This window comes from Molothrus ater, chromosome 9 (assembly GCF_012460135.2).
Source record: "Molothrus ater isolate BHLD 08-10-18 breed brown headed cowbird chromosome 9, BPBGC_Mater_1.1, whole genome shotgun sequence".
NCBI lineage: Eukaryota > Metazoa > Chordata > Aves > Passeriformes > Icteridae > Molothrus > Molothrus ater.
In genome coordinates this window covers 1736978-1764028 of record NC_050486.2, presented here as the reverse complement: position 1 = coordinate 1764028, position 27051 = coordinate 1736978, and the positions used below count along the sequence as shown (strand labels likewise).

Genomic DNA, 27051 nt, shown 5'->3' with positions numbered 1-27051 from the left:
GGCAAGAGAACATTAATCCAGATTATTGCCTTTGATGGTTGGAGATGGATTGGTTTTTTTGATTGTCCAATACAATTCTTTAAAAGCTGTAATTCAGTTCATGCCTGGCTGCATTTTCTGCCCAGCGATTTTCATTCATTCCTCTCCTCTTTGGGAAATAGAATCTTGAAATAATTAGTTAATTTAGTCAATTTTTTAACTGTTACTATAACAACTCCTTTTATGTAAGAAAATGCCTTTCCTGAGGAAGAGTAGTTATTGGTTGTTCAGCTGCACAGCTCCCCTGTTTTATTCCCTTGTTTGCAGAAGCCATCCTGGCACTGTTATTGTGTGCTCACCCTCTTGTAGTCACAAGTGCTTTTCCTCTCCTTGCAGGCAGCCAGACGTGCCGCAGACCCAGCCAAAGCCTGCTGTTCCTGCTCCTCCAGAAGCAGCTCCTGTTGCCAAATCCTGGGCCAACACCAAGCCAGGACAAGATGGTGAGTGCTGCTCAGGTTCTGCACTGCACACCAGGCTGGGAGAGACCCCCACACTCAGCAGCCCCTTCAGGCTTGGCCAGGCCAGTTGGGACTGGGGAAAGTCGTGGGAGCAACATTCCAGGCTGGGAAATGAGCCCATCCCAGCCACTGCAGTCATCAGCAGGTCTGGCTCACTTCTACACGCTTGGTGTAGTCACCTCTTTTGAGTTGACAGGGAAGTGATGGTGGCAGCATAAAATCTTCAGTGTGGCTGTGGTGAGGAGGGCAAATCACAGTCACTTCTAATACAAACAATTTTGGCACGGGAAGGAGAGATGTAAACAGTTGGTGGTCATTGTGATCATAGTTTTGGATCATTTGGTGCAAAGTATGTGTAGTTTTGCTTCTGTTTAAACATGTGAAACAGCAGTACTTTTCCCTTCATTTTATAAGTTACTTGGTTATTTTAGTATCAAAGTGATAGTGTTAAAGTAGTTTTCTTTCTGGGAAAAACATTGAAGGTGTGTTTTGAGGGTTATTTAATATAATTGGATGAAAGGATGGAAAATTGTTTCCATCAGTGTGACTCTCAGCTTGAGTGTTTTTATTACAGATGTAAGTTCAGAACTAAATCTTCTTTTAAAATGCTTGTAGAGTGAGAGGTTACTTTAAATTCCTCTGTCCCCATTATGATAACTAACCTGCAATGTGTTTGATTCCTTAAGTTTGAGACTTGTGAGCTTTCCGTGTCTATAAAATGGAGTTTAGGCTTTCCAGCTGAAAAATTGAGCTCTTCAAATAATAAAATATTAATAGCATGGAGGTAATTTCTTACATATTATATGGAGTTCATTAACATCATATATCTAATGATTTTTTGCACTGAGAATTAGAAGTGACAATTCTAAATACTCCATTTCTTGCTGCTTAATGTTCAGTGCTCTTCTGTCAAATATAGCAACTTTTCTCCTTTAAGCTTTTATAGGATTTCTGTGCAATTAAAAACCAAGAATGAACACTGATGCAAAGTGATCTGCATAGCAGCCTTCCTGCAGAAGCTGATAAGATCATCTCCATGACACAGGAAATAGTGATTGGGCTCAGTAGCTTCCAAATGCATTTAGCTAATTATTTCATAGTTACCATGGCAGCTCGTGTGCCAAGCCCAGATGGCACCCTCATTTCATTCAATTAATGCAGCACTGGGTTTGCAGTTTCAGGCTTTCAGGAAGCAGCACTGGTTGTGAATTGGCAGCAGCTGCTTGCTGTCCTGGGTTTGGAACCCAGGCTCCACCTGTTGTGCTCCTGCTCTCCTGAGCTGCACTTGGCTCTCAGACCTTGCTGCTGTTTTCCAGCACTCACTCAGCCTCAGCGCTCTTGTAAAACTTGAGTGAGGCAAGGCTCAACCTTGCTCTGATCCTCTTGGTGGCCATGGAGAGGGGAAAGACTTGTAAAATGTAACAGCAGTGTGTATTTTTCAGCCCATGCTTCAGCTAAAATTTGGAGTAAATTGCTACCAAAATATCTTTTAACTTTTTTCTGAACTGCTGGTTGCCAGTCTGGCTTTTTCAGGTTTCTAGCTTAAACACAGTCAAGGAGATCTCTGGTTTTGTTACTTTGCCATTAAAATGTTGCTCACTGGGTAGGCTTGAGCAGGAAGCATATTTCCAGATTCATAAAACTCAGGAATGTTGCATGCCACAGGATCTCAGAAGGGGCTCCCTTGCCTGGCAGGTCATCTGGTCAGTGGGACTGCTTTTCTTTCCCCTTGAGTAAGTCACTGCATGTGGCTGCTTGGGAACAGCTACAGTCCAGTGTCCTTTAAGAAAAACAAATTAATGTGGTCTGTAGTATGTGAAGTCAGAATGAAAATTGAAAGAGTTTAAGGAAATTTGTAGACCCAGCGGTAAATACTGGTATCTGCTGACATGCCTTTACACAGCACAGAGTAAGGAATTTATCTTGTGTTTAACTCTTTAAAAAACCCAACCAAGTGAAAGCCCTCTGACATCCCTATATTTTATCTTTGTGAATGATTCTGTCAGAGACTGGAGAGAACAGAAGTTCTTGTAGTTGTTAAAAAAAGCCAGTAGTCAGGATTGGGAGGTTTTGGACCCCATATATTCAGATCCTTGTTTGTGAGTTTGCCCTCTCCCACAATCCATGTACCACATCCCTTAAGGTGGTCAGTAGCAGAGACAGGTACAGGAACAGGCTGTTATTCACACTGTTGGAATGGAAGTCTGCACTCAGGTTATTGGTGATTTGGCACAGGAATGCTGCTGATCTAATAGGTCACTATACATTGTGTGTATGGGGAGGAAACTGGTGCAAAGCAGATGCCAACAGAACCTTCTGACAAGGAAAACCTATATATGTAACTTCCATGCTATGTGCAACAGAAGTCTTAAATTCCAAGCTTGAGTATGATGTCAAGGGTTTTAGAAATCAAAGAATGTTGTTCTGATATTTTTTTCATAGTGTAAAAGCTGTGGCCTTTTAAAGTCCTGGAGATTGCTTACTAGAACAATAATTATTAATAGATTTGCAATTACACACTTGCCCATTCTTGGGTGGACTATAGTTTTGCAGTGAAAAGAAGGAAATTTTTGTCTGGAAGGAGTGGGGAAAAGTGTTACAGAGCTGAGGAACTCCAGGTACTCCCAGGGCTAAGTCTTGTTCCATTGTCCATTGTTGCTCTCTAGTATTTCTGGATTTTTCTCAGCCTCAGCAGCTGTCATAGCTGGTCCAGTAAATTTAACAATTTTGGAACCCTTTATATTGCCAGTAAATGACTGTGGCTTTAACACTTCATGGTTTTTATTTTAAAGCTTTCTATGTTCACTCCTAAAGGATGATCAGGCTTCTGTTGCTTTCTGAAGTGTTTTGACTGCAGCAGGTTGTGACTCTGTGAATATCTTGCTGTGCAGGCCCACCTCTTCCAATCAATAGTTATTTCCAGCAAGAATTCCCCAGTCTGCCGGCAGCTGGGGATCAGGAGAAGTCAGGCAAGGATAAGGATGCAGCTGAAGATGGATCAGGAGCCAACCTACGACCACAGAGTAAGTGTGAGCTACAAATTGTTGTGAAATTGGTTTGTGTGGAACTTACTGCTTGTGCCCTGTACAAAAGAAGTAGATGAATATGTTGTTTCCATCAGCACACTGCTAAACAGAAGAAGTGGATATTTGGGGCTTTTTTTCTGCTTTTCTGTGTATCTGGTGTGTGGAAAATAAGTGTGTTTAATCACTTCCCATTTTCCCAGTGTACTCAGTACTGTAGTTGTGCTCTGAGGAGCATTTTTAGTTGCACAATACTGGCATTTTCTTACTTCAATTGCTGATGTCACAGCAGGTGGGATACCTCTTTAAAGAGCTCTCCTAGAATTAATTAATTACACAAATGGTGATCAGGGCTGGCCTTAAGTTGTTCGTACTCCTAAGAGTGGAGCCTGAAGATTCCTGAAGAGGAAGTTCAGTCTACAGCATGCCAAAAGAGTGGGTTGTGCCTTTAAAGGCATCTTCAGCTCCTGGATGCAGTGCTCTGACCAGCTGGATCTGTTTCAGCAGTGGGGGATTAGATCTGGTGAAAACAACTATAACACCTTACATCTCTCAGGAAAGTAATGTGTATTTCTTCCCCAGACCACTTTAATGGGAAGGTATTTGGGACTGTGCTTGTTACCAGTGGAAAACAAAGTTCCTTTCTCCCTCAGAAGTTTGGTTTTGATGAGGGTTGATGGACTAGATGTGCTGCCCTGTGCCAGTGATAGGCACTTTAGAAAGGAGTCTGTAACTCCTTTCCTTGTTACAGGTCTTGGTTTTCCTTGATTGGTTTGTCAGGTCCTGCAGACCAAGGCCTTGTGCCTGTTCATGTCTTGTCTTGATTTTGATCTAAAGAAGAAATTGTCAGGAAAAGGGAGAGGTGTCCAGCCCCAAATGAGAGCAGCTCTGTGTCTGTGCAGCCTCCTGCAGGCAGTTACAGTTTTGGTCAGCACTGTACATGCTATATTAAGCCCTTCTTTCCTGTCTGACAGCAGAAAGCTAAATGAACTTGGCAAGTAGTCAGTCCCCCTTTAGCAGCTGTGCTTCCCAGCAAAGATAAGTGCAAGAACTGTAATGGATACTTAGGAGCAGAGTTTAACTCTGCTTAAAGGTTTGTGTCCCTAAAGGAACATAATTTACAGTGTGTGTCTCTGAATTTTTGTCTCCATTGATCTGAGCACTGCTGCTAAGTTTACCCTGGTGGATTTTTTTGTTTTAACCCGTGCTCTGCAGGCAGAAACTCCTAAAAGAATGGAGTGCCTGGCACAAATAAGTCATTAAAATCCCTGACTTTTCCTGGACAGTTAGGTAGACATTCACACCAGAAGTACAACCCTTATCACTTTCATTCCATTCTTATCAGTCAGAGATGCAAACCAGACTATACCTGTCTTCATCTGGATACATTCTGTGCATTACCTTTCTTTTTGAGCTGCTTGAGAATTTCCTTATAGGATTTTGCTGCTTAGGAACCTTGATCTTTGCCTTGACAGCATCTTCACACTGAGTCAACAGTGGCCCACTTAGTACAGCTGAATCTGTTTTCTTTCTTGTGCTATAATCAGTATCCTTCCAAAATTGCACTGTGTTTTGGAAGGTAGAATGGGACAACTAGAGCAGTCCATAAATTTAGCTCTGACCCTTGAGGAACACAGCTGGACCTAGGGCTGAAGAGGATCAGGAGCAGCTTCTGTTGATTCTTGAGTGGCCAGTGCTTGTTGCAGTAGCAGATAGGAACATGCATCTGCTGTGTCACCAAGGGCTGCGTGGGAACAACGTGTTCTCACCATCCCTGGCTGGAAATCTGCAATTTAAAGTCTATTTCTGGCTTTTTGTGTGCTGATTCTGTCCATGCAGATGCTACTGATTGGAGGGATGGGGGTAATAAGAACAACTCTCCTGCTTCTCCAACAGATCAAGAAGCTAAGGGACAAGAAGATGGCAGTGCTACACCAGCAGAACAGAATGATGGCCAGAAGGCAGGAGACAAGAGGGATGTGAGGTTGCCCCAGGTCCCTCAGCCCAAGCTGAATGGCCAGCAGCAGCCACCCATCTCATCCCAGTACAGAGCAATGATGCCTCCTTATGTGAGTGATGGTTGCATGAACCCTTTTTAAGCAGCAGGGATTGGGTTTTGGCTAGTGGGATTTTCTTAGGCCCCTTGCTGTCCCCTCCATGGAATTGTTATCAGTTCTGCTGGAAGGGCAGGACTGAAAGCCAGCACAGGATGTGGCTCATGGAGTTTGAACTTGTCAGGGGCTGATTAACACTTCCAGGCGCTTCCCCTTGGGGACCTGATGTCACCCACTTGAGGTATTAAGCCAACTTGAGTGGAGAGTTTCACTTTATTTCCATTACTTCTTTTGATGGTCTCAATGTACTTAATGCAGTAATACTTTTTAATGAGTGGCTCCTGTTTTTAATCCCTTTTAGATGTTTAATCAGTATCCCAGAATGGCATATCCTCCCTCCATGCAAGGTCCAACAAGATTTCCTAATTCTGAGCCTAGCAGGTAAGAAACCTAAAAATGGTTGTGGTTTCTGTCTGGATATGAACTCTGTGACTTAATTTCAAAAAAGAAATCATTTGCACTGAGTATCTCAATGGTGATTATACCCTTGATAAGAACTGACACTGGTCAGCCTCCCAAGTTTTGCTTGTGTGGAGCAGTGTCATGGGGTGTCTGGAGTTTCAGAGCTCAGCTGGAAAACTTGAGGCAATTCTGCATATTACAGGGATTATGATTGTGAAGAGCAGGAGTCACTTGCAGGAACATCTTTGAAAATTAAACCAGTATTTTGCCCATAAAAAGACTTTTCCATTGTTACAGTGAAAGTGATCAACTCCTGGTTGTCAACTTTGATGCTTTCCAATTAAAGTTTAGCTCTAATGCACTATAAAACTAATTTTCCACATTTCTGTGTGTTTTTCCATAGTGTAGCATAGCTGTGCACATGGAAGAGTAATTATTTGAATTCTGGTGGACACACAGTGCATGAGAGTTCACTGTGCTTGAAACAACACTGCTGTATATTTCAAATAATGATCATACAAGCTGACCTTTTCTCTGTCGCTTGTGGATAAGTAGTGACAGTGGCTTTTGTTTCTGTCATTTTTTAGAGGCCCAAGGGGAAGAGGCCCACCCTCATGGTGCTCAGAACCTATTGAACGCCCGTCCATCCTCAGTGCTAGTGAACTCAAAGAGCTTGATAAATTTGATAATCTGGATGCTGAGGCTGATGAAGGCTGGGCAGGTAAGAACATCAGATTAATGGGCTGTTATTTGTATGCTGAATGTTTCTGAAAGGTTAATTGAACTTTTGTTTATGCATCAGGTGCTCAGAGTGAAGTGGATTACACTGAGCAGTTGAATTTCAGTGATGATGATGAGCAAGGAAGCAGTCAGAAGGAGAAGGAAAGCGGGTGAGTTGGTGCTGCCAATTAGATGGGAAATGTCACTTAACTAGATTTTGGAAAGATTAATGAAATTAGTGCAAATACTCATTCCAGTAGCACTAATTCCAGTAATTTAATGCTGTATTCAATTGCATAACTGCCTGCAGACTCCAGTCAGCTGGGTGTGGAGTAGAAATTATCCTGACTAAGAAATGCTGAGGCTAGGAGATAAATCACCAAATACCTGTGTGGAGTATGCATTCTGTTTTTCTTATTTCTTTGCACATAGTGATGAACAAACACCATCAAAAGATTCCCAGAGTCCTGATGGCCAGAAGGAAACTGAAGAACAGACAAATGCCAAGTCTACCACCCAGGTTTCCACAGCAGCAGCCAAAGGGTCTTACAGCAAAAGCTCTCAGCTTGATCAGGTTTGTGTGCTCTTCTCTTGAGCTCCTGTGACAGCAGCCTTGTCAGGAGAGCTCCGACTCAGGTGTCTTTCCAAACTGTCAGGTCAATTAAGGTTATGAACATGAGGGAAGGCATTAGCTGCTGAAAGCATTATCTGAGCTCTGCTAACTGATCAGGTGCTGCTCAGACAACTTAGCTGCCCCTGGTTGCAGCACAAAAATAGCCTGGCTTTATGCAGGTGTGTCCTGCCCCACAGCCCTGAGGGGGCAGAGCTCTTCATCAGGCACTGGGGCTCAGCTGACAGGCTCCATACTCTGTGTGTCCATCCCTGGAACTGGATGAAGCCATTCTGCTGTTTATCAGGTTTTCCAGTGGATAAATAGCCCACAGATTTTTCATGGACGTGGGGATGTTTTTTTAGTATCACAGTCCACTTTGTGCAGTGCAGCTTAGCTGTAATGTGAGTTCACTTCTCACACTAATGGATTTTATACAGACCATGTAGAATTCATCATCTCAGCCATTTTTTGTTTCCTCTAGTAGAGGAATATTGCCATCCACCTCAATTTATCCCTGCTACAGCCCTATTTCCCCCCTCCCCTCCCCCAGGAAAAGCTGCTGTTGGTTTTGAAAATTTCCCAGAAGTATTTTCTCTTGACACCAGTAATAATGAAGATGGGAAGTCTGAGAGCAATTTTACTTGCACTTTCTCTCTGTATTAAAGATCACACTGTTCTTTAAGGTTTGATGCTACATTGAATCTAAGGAAACATGAACTTAAATTGTTCAGCTCTCAGTACATAAAAGTGAAAATGTTTTTGCCCTTGTTTCACGTGTAGATTTGTGTTGAATGCAGATGCCTTGTTAGATGGAGTATCTTAATGCAGTAGAAAAGAGTAAATCTAGAATTTTTCAGCTTGTCTGTGGTTAGAAGCTTGTTTAACCTTGGTACTGTGCTTGATCCAACAGGATCGAGGTCCACCACAGCCTTCTATACATGAAAGAGGTGGCCCTGCTCTTCCTCCAAAATCTATTCTACCACCGGTAAGAAAGATTAGAATTGTCCTCATTTCCTTGAGTTAAATTCTTTAGTGCTGTGGTAGGGGGATTTAGACTAAGAAAAGTAAAAATATGCTTCACATAATGATAAAACTTTCCTTTACCAAGTAAAATGATTGTAGTGCCTGGGGCTGGTAGGAATGGGACCCCAACACAGCCATGCTGCAGTTGTGTAAAGCTGCCCTATCTTGTAAGTGCCATATGAAATGTAGAAGAATTTCAGGAGCTTTCAGTTATCCAGCCCCACTTGGGAACTGGAGAGGACGGGAGCAGGGGAACAGTGCTGGAGGGATGGCTGCCAACACAGATGAGGAGATGAGTCCCAAATGAAATGTGAACTAAAATCTCTCTTATCCTGAGCTACCTTGAAATTCTTAGCTCCTTGAGGGACTTCTGTCTGAGATTCAGAGCAGCCTCTAACCAAATCTAAAACATGTTTGTTATCTTTGCTGTCACTTTGCCTTGATGGTGGTGGGGAGGAGAGCAGACATGAGCCCAAGTGCTTCTCTACCTCTCCTTTCTGAGCCCAGGTTGTGAGAATCTGAACCAGAGCAGGAAGGTGGGGGCTGGCTTTTTCTTCCAAGTCCTACTTTTAAAGGATGCCATGCAGATACACCTGTGTTGACAAATAGTTAAAATGTAGTTAAAATTTCAGCTGGCTGCTTATGTAACATGTGTACAACCCGACTGATTTTCTTCCTGCAGCACCCTCCTCCCCCTGACCGGCAGATGGGAAGGCAGGGACCCTTTCCCCCTAAACCAGTGCCAGATGAAGATGAAATCTGGAAGCAGAGGAGGAGGCAGCAGTCAGAGATATCGGCCGCAGTGGAGCGAGCCCGTAAGCGGCGCGAGGAGGAAGAGAGGAGAATGGAAGAGCAGCGCAAAGCAGCTTGTGCTGAAAAGCTCAAACGGTTAAACGAGAAATTCGGCTGCGTGACAAAACCCTCCCGGGAAGACCCTCTGAAAGAAAGGGAGAGAGAGAGGGAGAGGGAAAGGGAGAGAGAGAGGGAACGGGAGAGGGAAAAGGAGAGGGAGCGGGAGAGGGAGCGAGAAAAAGAGAGGGAGAAGGAAAAGGAGAAAGAGAGAGAAAAGGAGAAGGAAAAGGAAAAAGAAGAAAAAGAAAAACTGGAGAAGGCAAAAGAACAAGAAGTGGAGAAAGAGAAAGAAAAAGAGGTGGAGAAAGAAGAGAAGGAGAATGAAAAAGAGAAAGAAGAGGAGAAACCAGCACATGAGGTTCCTGAGCCTGTAGAACCTGTGGCAACACCTGTAGTAGAAAAACAAGAAAGTGAAACCAAGAATAACAAGGAAGAAAAAGGTATGCTTGCACACAAGTAGGCGTTGTCCTTCTTAAAGCTGAGTCACAGAGCATAGCTGTTGTCTAGAAGTCTCATTTGCATACCTAATTAACCTAGTGCATCTAGACCAATTATTTTCTTGGCGCATTACAGCTGATAACTGTCCTTTGAGCTAAGCCTGTTTGCCCAGCTCATCAAAAGATTAGGGGAAAAATGGCTTCTGTGATTTAGGCTGGACTTTGAGGAATACAGAAAGAAAAGCAGGCTTTCTTCTCTTCCTAAAGAAGGGTCAGCCACCCATGTTGTTTAAAAAGCAGTGCAAATTATTTCAGCTATTCTGTTCTTTCACCAAGCCTAGAGAAGTAGACACAAAGGGCACCTATTTAAATGTGGTGCCTTTTTTGTACTGTAATTTGAATGCCATGAGAAAACTGTCAGACTGTGCTTGGTAAGGTTATATAAATTTAAGTGGATAAAATTGATTGTAAAACCAAACCTTACTTAATGAAAAAAAGTTGATCCAAATGCTATATGGTGTCATTGGTACAGCACTTCTTAAATCACGTAATAGCTGCAACCTGAATGCCAGTGCTTGATATCCCAATGAGTTTAAAAAGACAGAGGTGTTCTTCTGTTTTGAGGGGTTGTCCTTAACTTTTTGTGCCTTTACTGGTTTTGGAAACTGGGGACTTAAAAGAAAGGCATTTTAGAACATTCTCTAGCTGATATTCTGGTAAAATTGTCAGTTTTAAGATTGACTGTTGTCTCACATAGGTGGGGGTTTTGTTGGTTTCTTTTTCAGAAGATCAAGCAGTCTTTGCTCGCCAAGACAGTGGTCGGAATGAGAAGGAGGTTTCACAGGTGACTCATGAGAATGAGCCAGACTCAGGATCCCAACCTCGTCCTGCTGTTTCCTCAGGCTATTCTAAGCAGTTCCAGAAGTCATTGCCACCAAGATTTCAGAGGCAGCAGGTAACAAAGCAGTTCATTAAAAGGAGGCACTTTTAAAAAATGCTGTGTTCTGCTTCATTCTGAAGAAGAAAGAGACCAAAGGAGTTTCAGAAATCCTGAATTTTTGCTTCCCAGCTTCTAGAAAATCATATTGGCAGGACTTGCTCTGCCTGAAACATTTTTTGTCACTTTAAGGTCTGAAAGTGAGCAGAAGGCTGGAGAGGCTTTGAAACTGGCCCACACTGGCATTGCCCTGGGCTTGCCTGTGGAGCCTCAAGTCTGATGCTTGATTATTTCTGCAGCTTTTCCTAAAAGGGTGTGACACACACATTTAACTTGGGTCCTGTGGTCTGAGGAGCACTTTGCATTAATGACATGCACAAAGTATGGGTTGTTCTGTGTCTCAGCTGCACACCAGTTAAGCTGTAGCTATTGTAAGTTGCCCAGTCTGGTTTTCTCCCTTTTCTCCTACATCAACCTGATGCATGTTCACAATTAACTTTCAGAATACTTGCTGTCCTGGAGATAATTGTCCTTGTTGTTCCCAAAGATTATTAGAGCTGTGCTCAAGTCTTCATCTTATCAAAAAGTCCTGTAATGTTATAGTAGCCTCCTCGAGCCAGGTCTAATAAGCTCTCAGAGGCCTATAACACACCTAAGATAGCTCAGCTACTTTTGGAGGCATAGATATTAGCAGGATTGCTTCTGTTGCATTGTTGGAAACAAAAAAGTTGAATAAAAGGCAAAATAAGAAGCAGAGAAAAACTAAGCTAAGTGTAGGATGTCTTTGCTCTTAGTAAAATGCCTCACAAAAACGATTAGTTTCTTTTGTTCACTTTTTCTAGTCATTTGCCTAAGAAAGACTTTTTGGCTTCTGTCCAATTAACTGTCCTTATGTTTGAGGTGAAGTCCTTTAGGCCTATGAGATATCTTTTTCACCTAATCAAAAAGAAAAACTTCTAAGCTTCTTTCCTTTTGAAGAAGACAAAAACTAGTTTTGTGTCGCTGTTGAGGCAGTCACGGCATAAAGCAGAGACTACATGCAGTCTCAATTGGCAACACTTTATTATTGAACATGGTTGACTTTTATACACTTTTTAATTGTTTATGCTTTTTCTATCTTTACTATTGGCTACAATAAACCAACATAATACAATTGGTGAGAAGTTATAGTGACTTAACTAACTTTCTAAAAAAGATTTCGTCTAGCTGCAAAGTTCTTTTATCTTTCTTCTCTCAGTCTCCTTGGTTACAGCTTTAAAGAGAGCTCTTTATCAGTTTCTTCTTACTTCTCAGTTTCTTCTCGCTCCTTTAGCTAACAAGCCTGCTGTTAGCCCCTTCCACAGTTTTGTCACTCCATCAGCAAGAAGCACACTCCTATACTGTAACACTGGTTTTCCATCTGCAGGAGCAAATGAAACAGCAGCAGTGGCAGCAGCAGCAGCAAGGTGTCCTTCCACAGTCTGCTCCCTCCCAGCCTTCCAGTGGCCCTGTCCCACCCCCCCAGCACAGACCCCTCTACCAGCCCATGCAGCCCCATCCCCAGCACTTGGCTTCCATGGGCTTCGACCCCCGCTGGCTCATGATGCAATCCTACATGGACCCACGCATGATGTCAGGAAGACCTGCCATGGATATGCCTCCTATTCATCCAGGTAAACCTGGAAATGGTTTTTTGGCTGTTGGACTTACTGATTTTGAGCTAGAATTCTTTCATTGACCACGCTTTGTTTCGTGAATTGGTGGGTTTTTAAGAAAAAATCAACATTATTTTATTGTTTGAGACAAAATAGATTGTAGGTATGTGTGACTAAAATTTTAGTCCTGTGAGAATGTATACCTTTGACTATAAAGTAAAATCCCAGCTGTCACACTGCAGGCATGTGAGTGACAGTTAAGATGATGGAGAATGTCTGCATAAGCCTTTCTTTGTTCCAGTCAGAAAGCTAGCAAGAGTTAGGTTGAACTGAGAAAAAGTGTATTTACCATTTGTGTTTCATTACCTCTTAACACTTGGCACTACTTTGCTTCCTAAAAAATCCCATGAAACTTTGCTATTTTTACATTACATATTAACAGCTCCAGTGTCTTAATAAATTTGTGGTTTCAGTCTCTTGACCCTAAAAAGTCCTTTTTAATTTGTGGAATGGCCATCTGATTTGCAGTTAGGAAAGCTGTTGGGCATAAACAATAGAAGTCTGTCGTGTAATGTAATGAAGATACCTGCCCAACTAAAAGAGCAAGGGAAAGGGTATTCTCAGTGAGTGCAAGGAATGAATGGAGGAAATAGCAGGCTAAGCAGAGATAGTGAAAACTATAAAATTTCTTTGAAATGGTACAAAGTTTTTCAAGCTGGAATAATAGAGTATAGAAAACTGCCTGTGTGTACGCTCATCTTGAATTTTGCCATTCAGATGTTACAGCACAATCTTCATCCATGAGTTTACAGGTCCACAGGCTTGGTTCTTCCCATTATAGTGAAAGACAGCTTTTTCCTTTTGTTGGGACATGGGATACAAGTGCTGCATGTGATTTAGTCAGTCTGAGGTCGGCTGGCAGGGAACAGACATTTGGTTTCAAAGGGAAGGAGATTGAGGGGAGAGAACAGCATTCCTTGGTACCTCCTGACAGGCTTTGTTTGTATTGAGGTCGGTTTCTTTGCCAGTGTTAAATGTGTTTCAATTGCTGAACTTCACTGTGCCACAGGAATCATGCCTCCCAAGCCACTGATGAGAAGAGAGCAGCTGGAGGGCTCAGCAGCTGGCTCAGAGTCCTTTGAGCACATGGCTCGCTCTGCGAGGGAGCACAGCGTGCCGCTGTCAGAGCCACGCATGATGTGGGGCTCGGAGCCCTACCCCCACGCAGAATCTCAGCAGTCCACTTCTCCTCCCAAGGTCTTAGAAGAGCCTGAGGATTTGAGGTAAGCTTGAGTAGTGCCACTCTCCAAGTCACACAGGTTGTAAAATGCAGTTTTGACTGACTGGGTTGTAGCTTCACACAAAACTTGAAAGGAGGAGTTGTGACTGGGGGATGCAAAGTGCTTGGTGCTGTTGTACAAAACAGAAGACCCTGCTTTGTAGCAGGATGTAGAAAGACAATTTAGTCCTTGTTTAGGATCATTAGCCTAGATGAATGGTGATTGGCAGAATATTTTGAATTTGTAGTTTTGTAGAACATTTCTACAGTGTTCTCCTCCATTTGCACTCAGTTCTCCCCATTTTAGAGAACTTGTGTATTTGTTTCAAAAGTGGTGTGTTAAATACAAGTGGTTTAAAGCAAAAGTCCTTTTGGCCTTTGATCCATGGTGAATGGTCAGGATTTTCCTCTGCTTCTTAGAAGTATTCAGAAGTTCTTTTTATTCTGCTGCCATACTTATAATAGTTGGTAGCTCCATTAAAATTATTTCTGTTCCTTCCTAGAAGCAACATGGATCCTTAATAGAAAATTATTTGATTTGAGTAATTATGTATGAATAAATTTTTCCCCCATATTCTAATACTCTTATTTGCTTTCTGCTTAGGTCTGAGGCACACTTGGAGCAAGAACGAGTTGCTGTCCCTGCCAGTGCTTATCCTGTAGAACACAACCAACTGGACTCTCATCCAAAGACAGAATTTTTCAGAGAATCGGGAGAGGTAGAGATACATAAGTTCCCAAGCAGGCCTTTGGAGGATGTACAACCTCTCCAAACTGACACACCTAGCACAGCAGTTAATTTTGAAGGAGTGAGTGAGAAGGTCACACGTAGTTCTCCAGAAGAATTGGTGCCTATGGGGGAAAGTCACTCTTCATTAAAGAGAAGCATTTCCCATGGTTCAAGCCACTCTCTAAAATCAGAAGACCAGAGGAGTGAAACAGCAGCAAATATCCCTAAATTAACTAACAGACCTATTGAGACAAAGGAGACAATTGAGAGACTTGAGATTAAACCGAAAAAAGAAATTTTGATCACTAATAGAACATCAGAAGGACCAAAACCTGAGAAAACTTTCAAACCTAAGTCTGAAACAAGATGGGGTCCTAGGCCAGGTTATGGCAGGCGAGACGAAGGTGGTGACAGACCAGTGAGAAGATCGGGTCCTATTAAGAAACCTGTGCTTAGGGACATGAAGGAAGAGCGTGAGCAGAGAGAAGAGCGCGAGCAGAGAAAGGAGAAGGAAGGAGAGAAGACAGCCAGTGAAAAACCAGGCAAGCCTGAAAAAAGTGACAAAAAGGAATCACCTCAAGTGCCACTGTCTCAGGCTGAGCCCGAGAGATCCGCCTCCGGCAGCGCTCCTCTGGCTAAGAAGATAACCCAGGATGCTCCCCCAGCACCAGCAAGCCAGGAGAGCAGTCAGCCCGAGGCAGCAGCTAAAGCCGTGGTGCAGCCCCCTGCCCCTGCAGCCCAGCAGCAGCTCCCAGCTGCCCAGCCTGCCACTGCCCAGCTGCCCCCAGCCCTCCCACAGCCCCCGGCCGCCCCGCCGGCCGCTCAGCCCCCGCCCCACACACAGCCCCCCGCGCCCCCCAGCAAGGAGGACAAACAGCCTGAGAAGGTGGTGAGCAAGGAGGTGGTGGAGAAACCACGCCTAGAAACCAGGCCAGTGAAAAGAGAGCCTGGCTTACCACCTAGGACATACTGGAAGGAGGCCAGGGATAGGGACTGGTTCCCAGATCAGGGATACAGAGGCAGAGGTCGGGGCGAGTATTATTCTAGGGGCCGTAGCTACAGGGGTTCTTACGGAGGACGTGGTCGGGGCAGTAGAGGCCATAACAGAGAGTACCCACACTACAGAGATCCTAAGCCTAGATCAGAGCATGTGCCTTCAGGGCCTGTTAGGCAAAGAGAAGAGAGTGAAACTCGTAGTGAGAGTTCTGACTTTGAAGTGATCCCGAAGCGGCGGCGCCAGCATGGCTCGGAGACAGATTCTGACAGCGAAGTGCACGAGAGCGCCAGTGACACCCTGCTCTCAGACAAAGACAGCAGCATCAAGGGCAAGCACCCGAAAAGAGAAGAAAGAGCTGATGGCAAGAAGCCTCCAAAGCCCCTGTCGTTCAAACCTGAGAACAATATCAGAGTAGACAACAGATCCCTAGAAAAAACATACATCAGAGATTATGAGAACAAGCCCAAACCAGGATTTCTTCCTAAAGGAGAGCCTTCCAGACGAGGCAGAGGGGGAATGTACAGGCGTGGTGGCAGGGATCCCGGGGGACGTCCTCCACGCCCATCCACAATAAGGAGACCAGCCTACAGGGACAATCAGTGGAACCCCAGGCAAACAGAGATCATTAAACCAGAAGATGGAGAGCCTCCAAGAAGAAATGAGCATTATGGTCCTATACCAATTGATAAAAGACCTCCAAAGTTTGAGAGGAAGTTTGATCCAAACAGAGAGAGGCCACGAAGACAGAGGCCTGCCCGGCCTCCACGGCAGGACAAGCCACCACGCTTCAGGCGCCTCAAGGAGAGAGAGGCTGCATCCAAGATCAGTGAGGTGGTGACCAGCTCCACAACCAGCACCACAGTTAATAATGCAGTTAATGAGCCCTCCAACCCTGCTCTGGATGTGTCAGGAAGTAAGACACCAGACTTGTCCAACCAGAATTCTTCAGACCAGGCAAATGAAGAGTGGGAAACAGCCTCGGAAAGCAGCGACTTCAATGAGAGACGGGAAAGGGATGAGAAGAAAACAGCAGATGCAGCAGCACAGGTTGCTGCAAAGGCAGGAGAAAATGCTGGAGCTCCAAAAAGGGAAATAGCCAAGAGAAGCTTCTCAAGTCAGCGGCCTGGGATAGACCGTCAGAACCGACGGGGCAACAATGGGCCAGCTAAGCCAGGGAGGAACTTCTCAGGGCCCCGGAGTGAAAGGCGGAGTGGTCCTCCTCCCAGAAGTGGAAAAAGAGGGTGGGTACCCAGCCTCTGGGAGGATGCACACGGGGTGGTGGTCTTCTGTTGTCCTCTTGTGGTTTGAAACCATAACCAGCTAGTTTAGATCTTTGGAGCAGTAGAAAAGACACTGATATGTGCACCTGTGGCTCTGTACTTTCTATTTTTTCTGTTTATGTACAGACACCTGGAGCCTGAAGCTGAGAGTGAGGTGTTCTTGTATGCACAATGCAAAAAAAGCCTAATTTTAAAAAATTGCATTGCTGTTTCTGAGCTGAGCTATGTTTCTTGAGATTTGGGTGCAAGCAGAAATGTTCATGTGAACAGGGTTGCAGTTAATATATAAATTGCTGCATTGCATTATAGATCAATCAGCTAACAGGTTGAGAGATGCTTACCATTTAGACTAAACTTCATTTTTCCATAAGCTTAATTTGATGGAAAATTTAGCAGGGCATTTGGTATTTCCCCAAAACAGCTTTTGCTGTTGAGCTTCTCATTAGGAGCTGAAAGTAAAAAGTCAGGACCCTACTAAGAAGTCAGTAAACATGTACAGCCTTACAGTGGGATCTGAATTAGGTTGTTGGCTCCCTCCTGAGCATTCTCTGTGGCTTAATTTTGAAATGTTTTTTTCCAACACAGGCCCTTTGAAGAGCAGGCAGCACCTGTGCCTGGTGTTGACCCTGCCAATGGCACCTCTGTACATCAGGAGGATGGAGGTGTCACTGCTGCAGGACAGAAGACCACCAAGGATGCAAGTGGCAAAAAGAGAGAAGAACCAAAGGCTGGTCCAAAGAAGCCTAAGGAAAAAGTGGATGCCTTGTCTCAATTTGATCTTAATAATTATGCAAGTATGTATTGCTAATATCCTAATAATTTTTGATAGTTCTGCTAGTTTTGTTGCATATAGAGCTAGATGTTTGAAAACTTTAAGAGAAGGGGATTTTTTTTAAAACACCAGAATAATTGTGCACTTGAGCATGGCTATCTTTGTGATACCTAATAATGTATGTGCCTCTAAAAGATGGCAAACCTAATTGTGTGTTATGGCTAGATGAGAACAATGTTGTATAATCATAACCTTTCATTCCTGCCATTCTCCATCACATTCTCATAATTTAGTTAATTTTCAAAAGTAAGGGCAGTGGTTATCACTGCTAGGCTTAGACTTGATATCAGGGAGGGCTGTTCATTATTCATTACTGTGTTTCAGTAATTTCCTGGAGAATCTGGTACAGGGAGCTCCAGTTTTAGAATTCTTAAATATGAACTCCTTGCCTTTGAGCTCAGCAGCAAAGCACTTGGCAAGCAGAAGCTTGCCACTGATCAGGGCCCCCATCTGTGTCTGTGGGGAAGTAACTTCCACTCCAAAGCCAATTTTGGCTTGGTGCATTGCACCTGAAGCTGTTGAAACAGCAGCATCTATACCTTTCCTTTTCCTATAGGTGTTGTGATCATTGATGATCACCCTGAAGTGACAGTAGTTGAAGACTCCCAATCTAACTTGAATGATGATGGTTTCACAGAAGTGGTGTCTAAGAAGCAGCAAAAACGTTTGCAAGATGAAGAGCGCAGAAAGAAGGAAGAACAAACAGTGCAGGTACAAGACCAGCATTTATAGTGGGGAAAAAGCTGCTTGCAGTACTGGGATTGTCAGGGGTGCAGAAACTTCCTTCCAAAAAAGCTGTATTTTCTCCCTCTGAATAAATAAACAACTCCCTCTAAATAAATAAACAACTACTTAGTTATATTTAAAGTTGTTCCTATTTCGTAAATTAATTTTTATTTAGTCACCTTGGGATTCTCTAGTTCTCAATTGGGCACTGTCAGGGAGGTGGAATTGGCAAACTGATAAAAACACCATTTTTCATACTATGATAAAGATTTACCCTATTGCTTGTATATCAGTTGATTCCAAGAAGGAAATGGATGAGAAATGAAATCATTGTTCTTATGGTTAAATACCCCCCCAAAAAATAGATTTCCTGTAAGGCTGGGTTCGTCAGTTTGCTTGTTGCATTTTGCACTCTGCAATTGCTGTCTGTACACGTTGTCACCTGGGAGAATAAAATTGGCTTCTCCTTACAGGTTTGGACCAAAAAAGGATCCAGCGAAAAAGGCCGAGGTCAGAATTCCAAGCTGCCCCCCAGATTTGCCAAAAAGCAGCAGCAGCAGCAGGCAGCAGCTGCAGCTGCACAGCAGGCTCAGGCTCAAGCTCAGGCTCAGCCTCCCTGCCCAGCCCAGTCTCCAGCGCAGCCCCAGGCTCCTGTTGCAGCACAGAGCCAGGCTGCAGGAGGGACAGCCAGCACAGACTACAGCGTGTCAGGCAAAGTCCTGCAGAACACCCAGCCTCACAACGGCCTGGGAGCTGAATTATGGGACAACAAAGTGCCTCCTACAGCAGTTCTGAATGACATCTCCAAAAAATGTAAGTGCTGGCTTTTGGATTTAAAGTGGGGGCAAGCAAGCATTGTATTTAGAGAAGGCTGATGGGCCATCTAGCTCTCTAGTTGTCTTTTTACCTGCAGATGGATTCTCTACAGGGAATGAGGGCAGCATACCCAAGTGCAGCACAGTAACCTCCAAAAAGAGGGGTTTGCAGTAGAGTATTAGTCAGTATTTTTGTTACTGTGTTCTTCACTCACAAGAAATGAGCAACTGTCACTCCCTTGAGGAGTCTGTTTTGTCAGACTTGGTCATTGTTCCAGACATGTTAATTGCCCCACTTGAAAGCAACTGAACAGATAGCACGTTTTTAACCACTGAAGAGGTTAATTAAAGCTTATTTACTCAAGACATCTGTAATTTACTTCTCAGTCAGTCGATACATTGATTTGAATACCTCTAGCAACACTGAGGGTTTTTTTAACTTTCTTTTCTTAATTGCCAGTGGGACCCATCAGCCCCCCTCAGCCACCTTCCGTCAGTGCCTGGAACAAGCCTCTGACATCTTTTGGTTCAGCTCCATCTCCAGAGGTGAGAATGAGGGGAAGAAGAGTAGCTGTATGTGAAGTTACCCAAATTATATCTCACTGGGGTTGGGTGCAGATTATCCATTTATCCAGGAGTGCAGATACTTAAACTAATGTGTAAAATTCCATGAAGTCAGGAGATGGTACTGAAGCATGGGCTATAGGCTGGTGGTTTTATAATTGCAGCAGGGAAAAGCTGTTCTCTTGATAATAACTCAGCCATGCACAGATTCTATGGATAGCTGTTACTCATTGCATTTCCAGTGGAAAGACATGGCCCTGTTTGTGTAGGGTTTTGTATAGGGTTCAGTAATATAGACAGAAACAGGATGTCTCCAGAGAACTAAAGGGGTTTTGTGTTCCTTAAATTGGAAATACAAAAAGCAGTCAGTGCTTTATGACAATATTATCTGTGGCTATTCCCATGGAATTTGCATAGCCTTAAATTCTACACTTAAAGTGCTGTGGTCTTACTTTCCTGGTACTTTTTTGGTCTTAATTGTTTTAAACAGCAAGAATGTTGAGACAGCTCTTGTAGGAGACAATTTGAACTGCACAAGAGATCTGGAAATACTTTTATATTTCTTACTGTTTCTCCTGAATTGAGCATTAAGTTTTGAACTTCCCAGAGAATGTTGTGAACCTGAATCTGAATTGCACTTGTTCCTCCTGATGTCTTCACTGCTTTGTTCTTGAGCTCCTTAAACAATAGAGACTTGAGGAGGAGGAAGTGTAGCTTCAGATAGTGTTTATTCTTGCAAATCTGTTGCAGTCATGAATGGTACCTCTGCAAGAGATAAAAGTACCCCTCTAGTGGTTTGCTGCTGAGCATGTTTTGTGTTCTTTTCTGATCCATTGTCATAGTACTGACACAGAAATTTCTCAGAATGGGTTAAGTGTTTTCTTTTTAACCAGGGGACAAAGCCTGGACAAGAAGGTGGAGTCGATCTTGGTATAGAAACCATTCAGTTTGGAGCCCCAGCTTCCAGTGGCAGTGACAATGAAGTTGGTCCTGTGCTGTCTGAGAAGTCCACTGATAAATTACCAGAACCCAAAGAGCAGAGACAGAAACAGCCTCGGGCTGGACCCATCAAAGCACAAAAGGTAAAAGTTCATAATTGCAGTACAAAGTTCAATCAAAAAAGGGTCACAAATAGCAGAATAGAATACAGTGAGTTAGGATTAGACCCATTAAAATTGTATCCCTTTTTATATTTCCTAATACAAACAGCAAGGCAGTTCTTGCAAAGAAGATGTGCAAGGTAATTAAACTGCATTTTAGCCCAGCAGAGGTTGCACATTGGTTCTGTGTTGGGAGCCAGGGATGGGAGTATGGATTTGTGATAGCTTTGTTGGGAAGCTGTGGATGTGCTGGAGTGCTCTGGCTTTGTCTGTAGTTTGAGTTTTCTGGTTTTTCTTGAGCTTGCCTCACTCAGGCCTTGAGAGCTGTTTGGAAGCAGCTTTGCAGTGCTGCCCTGGCTGTGTCTGCAGGTGCAGTTGGTTCTTCCTGCCCTGCCCCCTGAAGTGATGAATGTTGCCCTATTTAGTTTTGTAGCCAGGTTATAACTGATCAGTACTTGAAGTTGCAGAAGAAGAAGTGTTCTGAGGAAAGGGAGGAATGTTAGAGGCATTAGTTGGAGGTCTCCAGTTCAAATGGATGAACTGGAGAATTCAGATGTCTGAATAATTAAATTTTTTCCAACTAATACTAAATAGTTAATCAAACTTAAATCAGCTTAAAAAAATAAGTGTGTTGCCTTCCAGGGATTTTCTGTTATTTCCACCTCCAGTGCACACTAATCTGTGCATCACTAGCACTCAGCACCAGCTCCTAATTCTCAGAAAGAGAAGGTTATAGCAGATAAACTTGTCTGGTGACTTAGAGCATCAGCTATTCCAGTCCCTCTTGATGGCTGAGATTTGGCAGCAGTCCTGATGCAATTAAAGCCCTTTTGTCTTTCTGGAAGAGTGGGTGTTTCTTTGTGTTGGTTGTTCATGTTTTGGTTCTTTGTTGGGTTCTCCCCCCCCTCCAAAAAAAGAGCTGAAATCTGGAAGTTCAGCCACAGAATGAATTTAACTTCTGCTGTAGGAGACACTGAGTGGATGTGTTGCAGTTCATGGCTTTCACTGCAGAATATGAAACCTGTTCAGCAGAGAAATATGCACTGATTAAAACTGCTGGTGAATTGCAGTACCCCATGTCTCAGATACACTGCAGCATGCCTAAAACTGCCCAGTAAAACCACTTTCAGATACTGAACTCCAAAGTTCAATGTATAGGGAGACAGTCTGCTTGACACTGTGTAGAAAGTTCCTTTTTTCTGCTTATTTAGAGCTATCAAGACTTCTGCAGATTTTATTGAAGGACACTTATGTGACTAAATAGTAAATGCATTGGAGGGTAATATTGTTTACACTCCTTTGAGTGAGGCAGCTGTAAATCTAACTGCCTTGATGACAAAAAGTAAATGCCAGCAAACAAACAAACAATTCTTACACACTCACCCACCCCTGTGCTGATATTGTTTGCTGTGAGGCCTAAATGCAAGCTTATATTTAAGATTGGAGGTTGGGATTGTTGAATTAATATGGGCAATATAAGAGGACCATGCTTGAAACAAAGCAGTTTACCTTTCCAAGGTGAAGAGTGAAGGTTTAAGTGACCTTAAAGTTTCTGGAGGAATTTCAGCCTCTATAAACTATTAGAGAAAAAATTATTTGGGGTATTTTAGAGAGTCTTCATCCACTCCCAAAATACCTGGTTTATTGAGAAAAACAATTACCAGCAGCTTCTGTCTTTCTGCTGTCAAAGCTTAAGGAATTGGATTTTCAGGACTGCCTTGAAGGGATTTGAGTGCTGCTCAGCAGTGAAGTGGGCTGAGAGTCTCAGCCAGGAAGGACGTGGCTGTTGAAACAGCAGAGCACTCAGGTTCCCTAGGGCCCTTCATGCTGCTGTAACTCAGCTGCACAGGAAGGAAGTGCTGAATTGCAGCAGGGATCCAGCCATGGTGTCTGCAGTGTAAGGCAACACTTGTGTGTAGGTGGTTTTGTTTTTTTCTGGATCCCTTTAGTGATCATTTTCCAGGGGAAAATGCTGCCAACATCCATATGTCAAGATAATTTCAAATAATTCTGTTCTGGTTTCCTGGGGTCCCATAAAATCCTGAATCCCTGAAAATTACAATAACCTGTAGGTATGCAAAGTCATGTAGTTTCTGTAATTTTTGTGCTTTTCTTGTAAGGACAATCAAACTGACATTATTTTGTATTTTATTTGAACTCTGCCACTTCACATAAAAAATTCATTGCTTGAAAACAGTGGTTTAGATTCCTAATGTTCAAAATCAATGCATTTCATGTACTTATGACTTAGTCTCAAATTCTTTACCTGCTAGAAAAGGCTTTGTTCTGTTTAAGCAATGACTTTTAGCGTGTTAAAGTGTTTTTGTTGGATAGGACACAGAGAGGAACGGCATGACTGACAAGTTAACACTAACTTAGCTTCCAGACTTGAGCCCAGTAGAAAACAAAGAGTATAAGCCTGGTCCTATTGGGAAAGAGCGTTCCTTAAAGAACAGGAAGGTGAAGGATGCCCAGCAGGGAGAGCCTGAGGGACAGGAGAAGCCATCTCCCACCTCTGTCAGAAGCCCAGAACCTGTCACTGCAAAGGAGACCAAAGCAGCGAGCGAGCTGAGCACCGAGATAGGAACCATGATCTCTGTGTCTGCTCCAGAGTTTGGGACAAACACAAAGGTAAGAAAAATCCTGCCACATTACTGAGCACTGGATGTGAAATGTGATTACAGTGAGGTGGTTGACACTTGGTTGCCTGCTGGTGGTGCTTGGGCAGCAGAGCCCACTGAGTGGCTGATAGGAAACTTTGGTGCTGCTTGAATTAAAAAAAGTGCTGCAGAGATGTGCTGTCTTGGAAATCTGTTCTGCTGAATGGCAAAACTCATTCCTGAGCACTGCTGTGGAGAGTGGCACTGGAGCCTGGTGTGGGCAGAGTTTGTAGACTCACATCAATGTGATGTATGCAAGATGATGTGATGTATTCCAGCAGAGAAGTGAAGTGGTGCATGATTGCTGGATGAGTGTATGGATGACCTCAAGCTGTGAGTTGAGTGCTGTTCTGTGAAAAAAAGAAATCTCTATCCTAGCAACGTGCTAAAGCTTTAGATAAGGCTTGTTCTGTGTCCCTAGATGGTCATGAGTATCCTCTTGGCTTGGATATTGTCTAGATATTCCTTGCAGAACTTCACAATATTTAGGACTCATCATAGTCCCCTGTTTTCTGTATAACTGCTCAGCAGTGAGATGGTGATCTGGTGTTGGGATTCATTGCTCTGCAGGTCAGTTCTTAGATGGGGCTGAAAATCATCCCCAGAGGCATCTCCTTTCTGCCTGTGTCTTGAGCAAGTACTCTGGTTGTCATCTCTCAAATGTTTGAGTAGCTCTCTCAGTTTGAGTAGCTACTGCTTAGTAGTTACACCTGCTTTGGTACAGGAAAAATTCTCCTTGCAGGTTTGAAAAGCAGTTCTGTAAGCACAGACCCAGGTTGGTTACCTACTGTCTCAACCATCCTGGTTTTAAACAGAAATCTTCTGATGTCATTTAGGAAAACTGATCCTCTTTGAGAGTTACGTTGATAGTTGGGGACTATGGAGTGTAGATCACCCCAATTCATCTTTGTCACCCACAGCTAGGGAAAGAACCCCAAAACAAGCTTTTTAGGCAGCTTTTTGCCATAAAAGATACTGTCTCAATGAAGTGTTGCTACAGAGCAAGTGGAAGGATATTTGTGTCCAACATGAAAGCTGCAGGCTTAAGAAAATTCCGTGCAGGGATTTCTCATCCTTCCTGACATTTTCCATCTTGTAGGTAGGTGTGAGTGGTTTATCTTCATACCAGAAATTGATAAAGTGTCCTTGTATAAGAATCAGAAGTGCAGAGCAGCAAATACCTTGCTAAGGTGTTTGGTGAGCCTGGTTGGATCCTGTGCTTCCCAAGGTCCCACAAACTCCTGTGGCCAGAGCTCAAGACAGGAGAAGAGGCTTCTTCTAAGCCACAAACAGAATAGGAAACAGAGCTTTGATTACTGCAGCCTGAGTGTAGTTAAGTAGCTCTGCTAAAATCAGCAACATTTCCCCTCTGCAATTGTATTTTTGAAGTATCAGTTTTTCAGAAGGGGAGTCTGGACTTTGTGCCAGTCTAGGTTTAGTTTAACTTGGGTTGCCAAGGTTCTTTGTACCACAGTACTAAAGCACCTAGGTTCTGTCTTCTGGAAGGAAAACCAGAGTGGAAAGAAGCTTTCCAGTTTGTGCTGCATATGAACTTCCCAATAATTTCTTTATTGAGTGGTTGCTTAAAGAAGCCTTTAATAATAGGCCTAAATGCTCCTGTCTTAACAGCACCAGGTGTGCTTTTAAATTCCTTTGTTAGGAATAGTTCCTGAGGCAATAGTAAGTTGTTTTTTCTAGGAAAGAAGTGGAAATTAAACCAACAGAATTACATCTCTGGAAGTTAAGCCAACAACCTGCAAATTTACTGGATAAGATAACCTTCATGTAGGTTTTGCAGGAATAAACCTACAAGAAATGTCCCTTCTTTTTTAAGAGGCTTTTAAAAGGGGTTCAAATGCTGCTCCAGCCTTGGAGTTCTTTTACTGAAGCACATTGCAATTGCTTTTTCTTGTCTTGCTACTCTTTCCATTGCTTGCTCATGAGGGAAGAGGTGTTGACATCTTTAACCTGTTGTTTACAATGTCAAATGTTGAAGTTTTGGCAAACCTAAATGTCTTTTCTTTTGATAGTCTTAAACATCCCTCTCAGAGATTCCTGCTCAGCTTCTAGGAATGCACACTTGTGGTGGTGTATTTGATTTAAATGGCTGTAAAAGCCAGCTGTCCTCCCTCAGAAGCTTTGTGAGAGTGCCCCATCCATTCCAAAACAAACATCTTGATAAGAGCATGTGCATTTAATCATACAAGACTGCTTAGAAACTGTAGAAATAGAAATGAACTCCTACAGTGAGATGTTTAAGTTTAGTCCATAAGTATGATCCTCAGAAGCCATTGCAGCTGTTTCTCTTGGATTTTACACTATTTTTGTAGTAAAGGCAGTCTGATGTGTAACTTTCTCAATTGGGTAAAACATCTTGGCCCTTGCCTTTCCCAGCCTTCCATTTGAACCTGTCAAATCTCAGGAAGGTCAATACCTGGCTGTGGACATCAGTGAAGTATTTGTACAGGGAGCAACAGCTGTGTCTTACAGATCATGGCTAAAAGGACACACAGACTGCTTTTCAGAAGATTTTGAGTATCTTTCAAGCTCTAATTTGGGTGATTTATGTAGATCAGGAACCAATCAAATAGCTAATTCATCCCACTAAATAGCCTGATCCTTTACAGCAGGGTCAGCTCTGAGGTTTGCCTTGTTCTTGGTTCATCAGTCACTGGGGGTTTTGTGGTCTCTTGTTTTTCAAGGAGGTAGTCACAAGAAGTCTGCCTGTTCTTTTTCTTCAGGTGCAAACCATTTGTGGAGAGCTCCAGAAAAAGCATAAACATGAGCTTTTGGCTCTAGCTAGTTATTAATAAAGTAATCAGTTGGTTTCTTCAGTCAAACAGTTGTCCAGGAGAATCACTTGAACTGAATTGCAAAAGCTTATGGTGCTAAGCCACATCTAACAGAATCCTGGACTTAATGTGCCAGGAAATGAAGGATGGAGATTAATCTGCAGTTTATGGAGGGGTGTTCATGTGGTTAAAGCTCTGTCTTGTCTTCATGTTCAGCCTGTAAACCACCCTTGTGCTTCAGCATTGCACATGCCCTTGTAAGGGCACCAGAGCTGGTACAGTGCTTTGGGTTTAATTCTAGTGAAAAACTCCTTTTGTGCTGTGAGTTTACAAAGTAAGGAGGTTAGCAGTAGTCTTGATCCATCTCCTTTCATAAGGAATTTCACTGCTCAAACCCTGAAAAAATTGCATCTAGACCTTAAGGAAATTTAATAAAAACACTTCCTCTTTCTTATGCAGTGATGCATCCTTAAAAAACATGGAGCCATTTAATTCCTTCATTAGAAGGCTTTTGTGGTTAAAGCAGCCTTGCATGCTTGCCTTGTTTTACCCAGATTAAATTTGCCTGTTGGAATCCAGTGCAAATGTGCAACTTGCAGTTTGGTGGTTGGCATTTGGGAAGCACCATATATCTTGTATTTCACCAGTTTTAACAAGTAAAGGAAATAAATAAACAGAGAAAAGAGTTCTGTTTTCTTCATAAATTATAAAACCAAATCACTGTGCACATTGTCCTCTCTCACCCTCTTAGGGTTTAGCTTGTTGTGGTCTTGTACCAAAATGAGCTCGTCCTTTTAGGGAGGATTCTTTGGCATTTGTCACTTCTGTCTCAGTGCTCTAATTGCGTTTTTAGAGGCATTGCCACAGGCCTGAGGAGTAAATTGAGTGTGCACTTTTTTAGTAGCTTATCATCCTACAGGTTGGATGCAATTAAACAAGCATTGTATGGCTTGTGTCTTCAAAATCATTATGGGTTGGCAAGTCCAGACACTGGGTAACAGTTCTGCTGCTGATTTGTCCTTCA

The 27051-nt window shown here is 43.1% G+C and overlaps 1 protein-coding gene across 13 annotated transcripts in view; it reads left to right on the top strand.

Moving 5' to 3' along the window:
- PRRC2C (proline rich coiled-coil 2C) overlaps positions 1-27051 on the top strand; it is a 70184-nt gene that overhangs the window by 20397 nt on the left and 22736 nt on the right. For 11 of the 13 annotated variants that reach the window (XM_054515814.1, XM_036388244.1, XM_036388240.1 and 8 more), the window contains exons 4-22: positions 376-479; positions 3389-3520; positions 5417-5589; positions 5936-6015; positions 6624-6757; positions 6839-6926; positions 7189-7330; positions 8280-8354; positions 9075-9684; positions 10467-10636; positions 12024-12270; positions 13322-13535; positions 14136-16499; positions 17124-17332; positions 17927-18081; positions 18570-18909; positions 19372-19457; positions 20369-20557; positions 22955-23206. In XM_054515814.1, the coding sequence (XP_054371789.1) occupies positions 376-479; positions 3389-3520; positions 5417-5589; positions 5936-6015; positions 6624-6757; positions 6839-6926; positions 7189-7330; positions 8280-8354; positions 9075-9684; positions 10467-10636; positions 12024-12270; positions 13322-13535; positions 14136-16499; positions 17124-17332; positions 17927-18081; positions 18570-18909; positions 19372-19457; positions 20369-20557; positions 22955-23206 (5764 nt within the window). The remainder of the gene's footprint in view (positions 1-375; positions 480-3388; positions 3521-5416; positions 5590-5935; positions 6016-6623; positions 6758-6838; positions 6927-7188; positions 7331-8279; positions 8355-9074; positions 9685-10466; positions 10637-12023; positions 12271-13321; positions 13536-14135; positions 16500-17123; positions 17333-17926; positions 18082-18569; positions 18910-19371; positions 19458-20368; positions 20558-22954; positions 23207-27051) is intronic. The other 2 variants (XM_036388234.1, XM_036388238.1) reach the window with 2 other exon arrangements.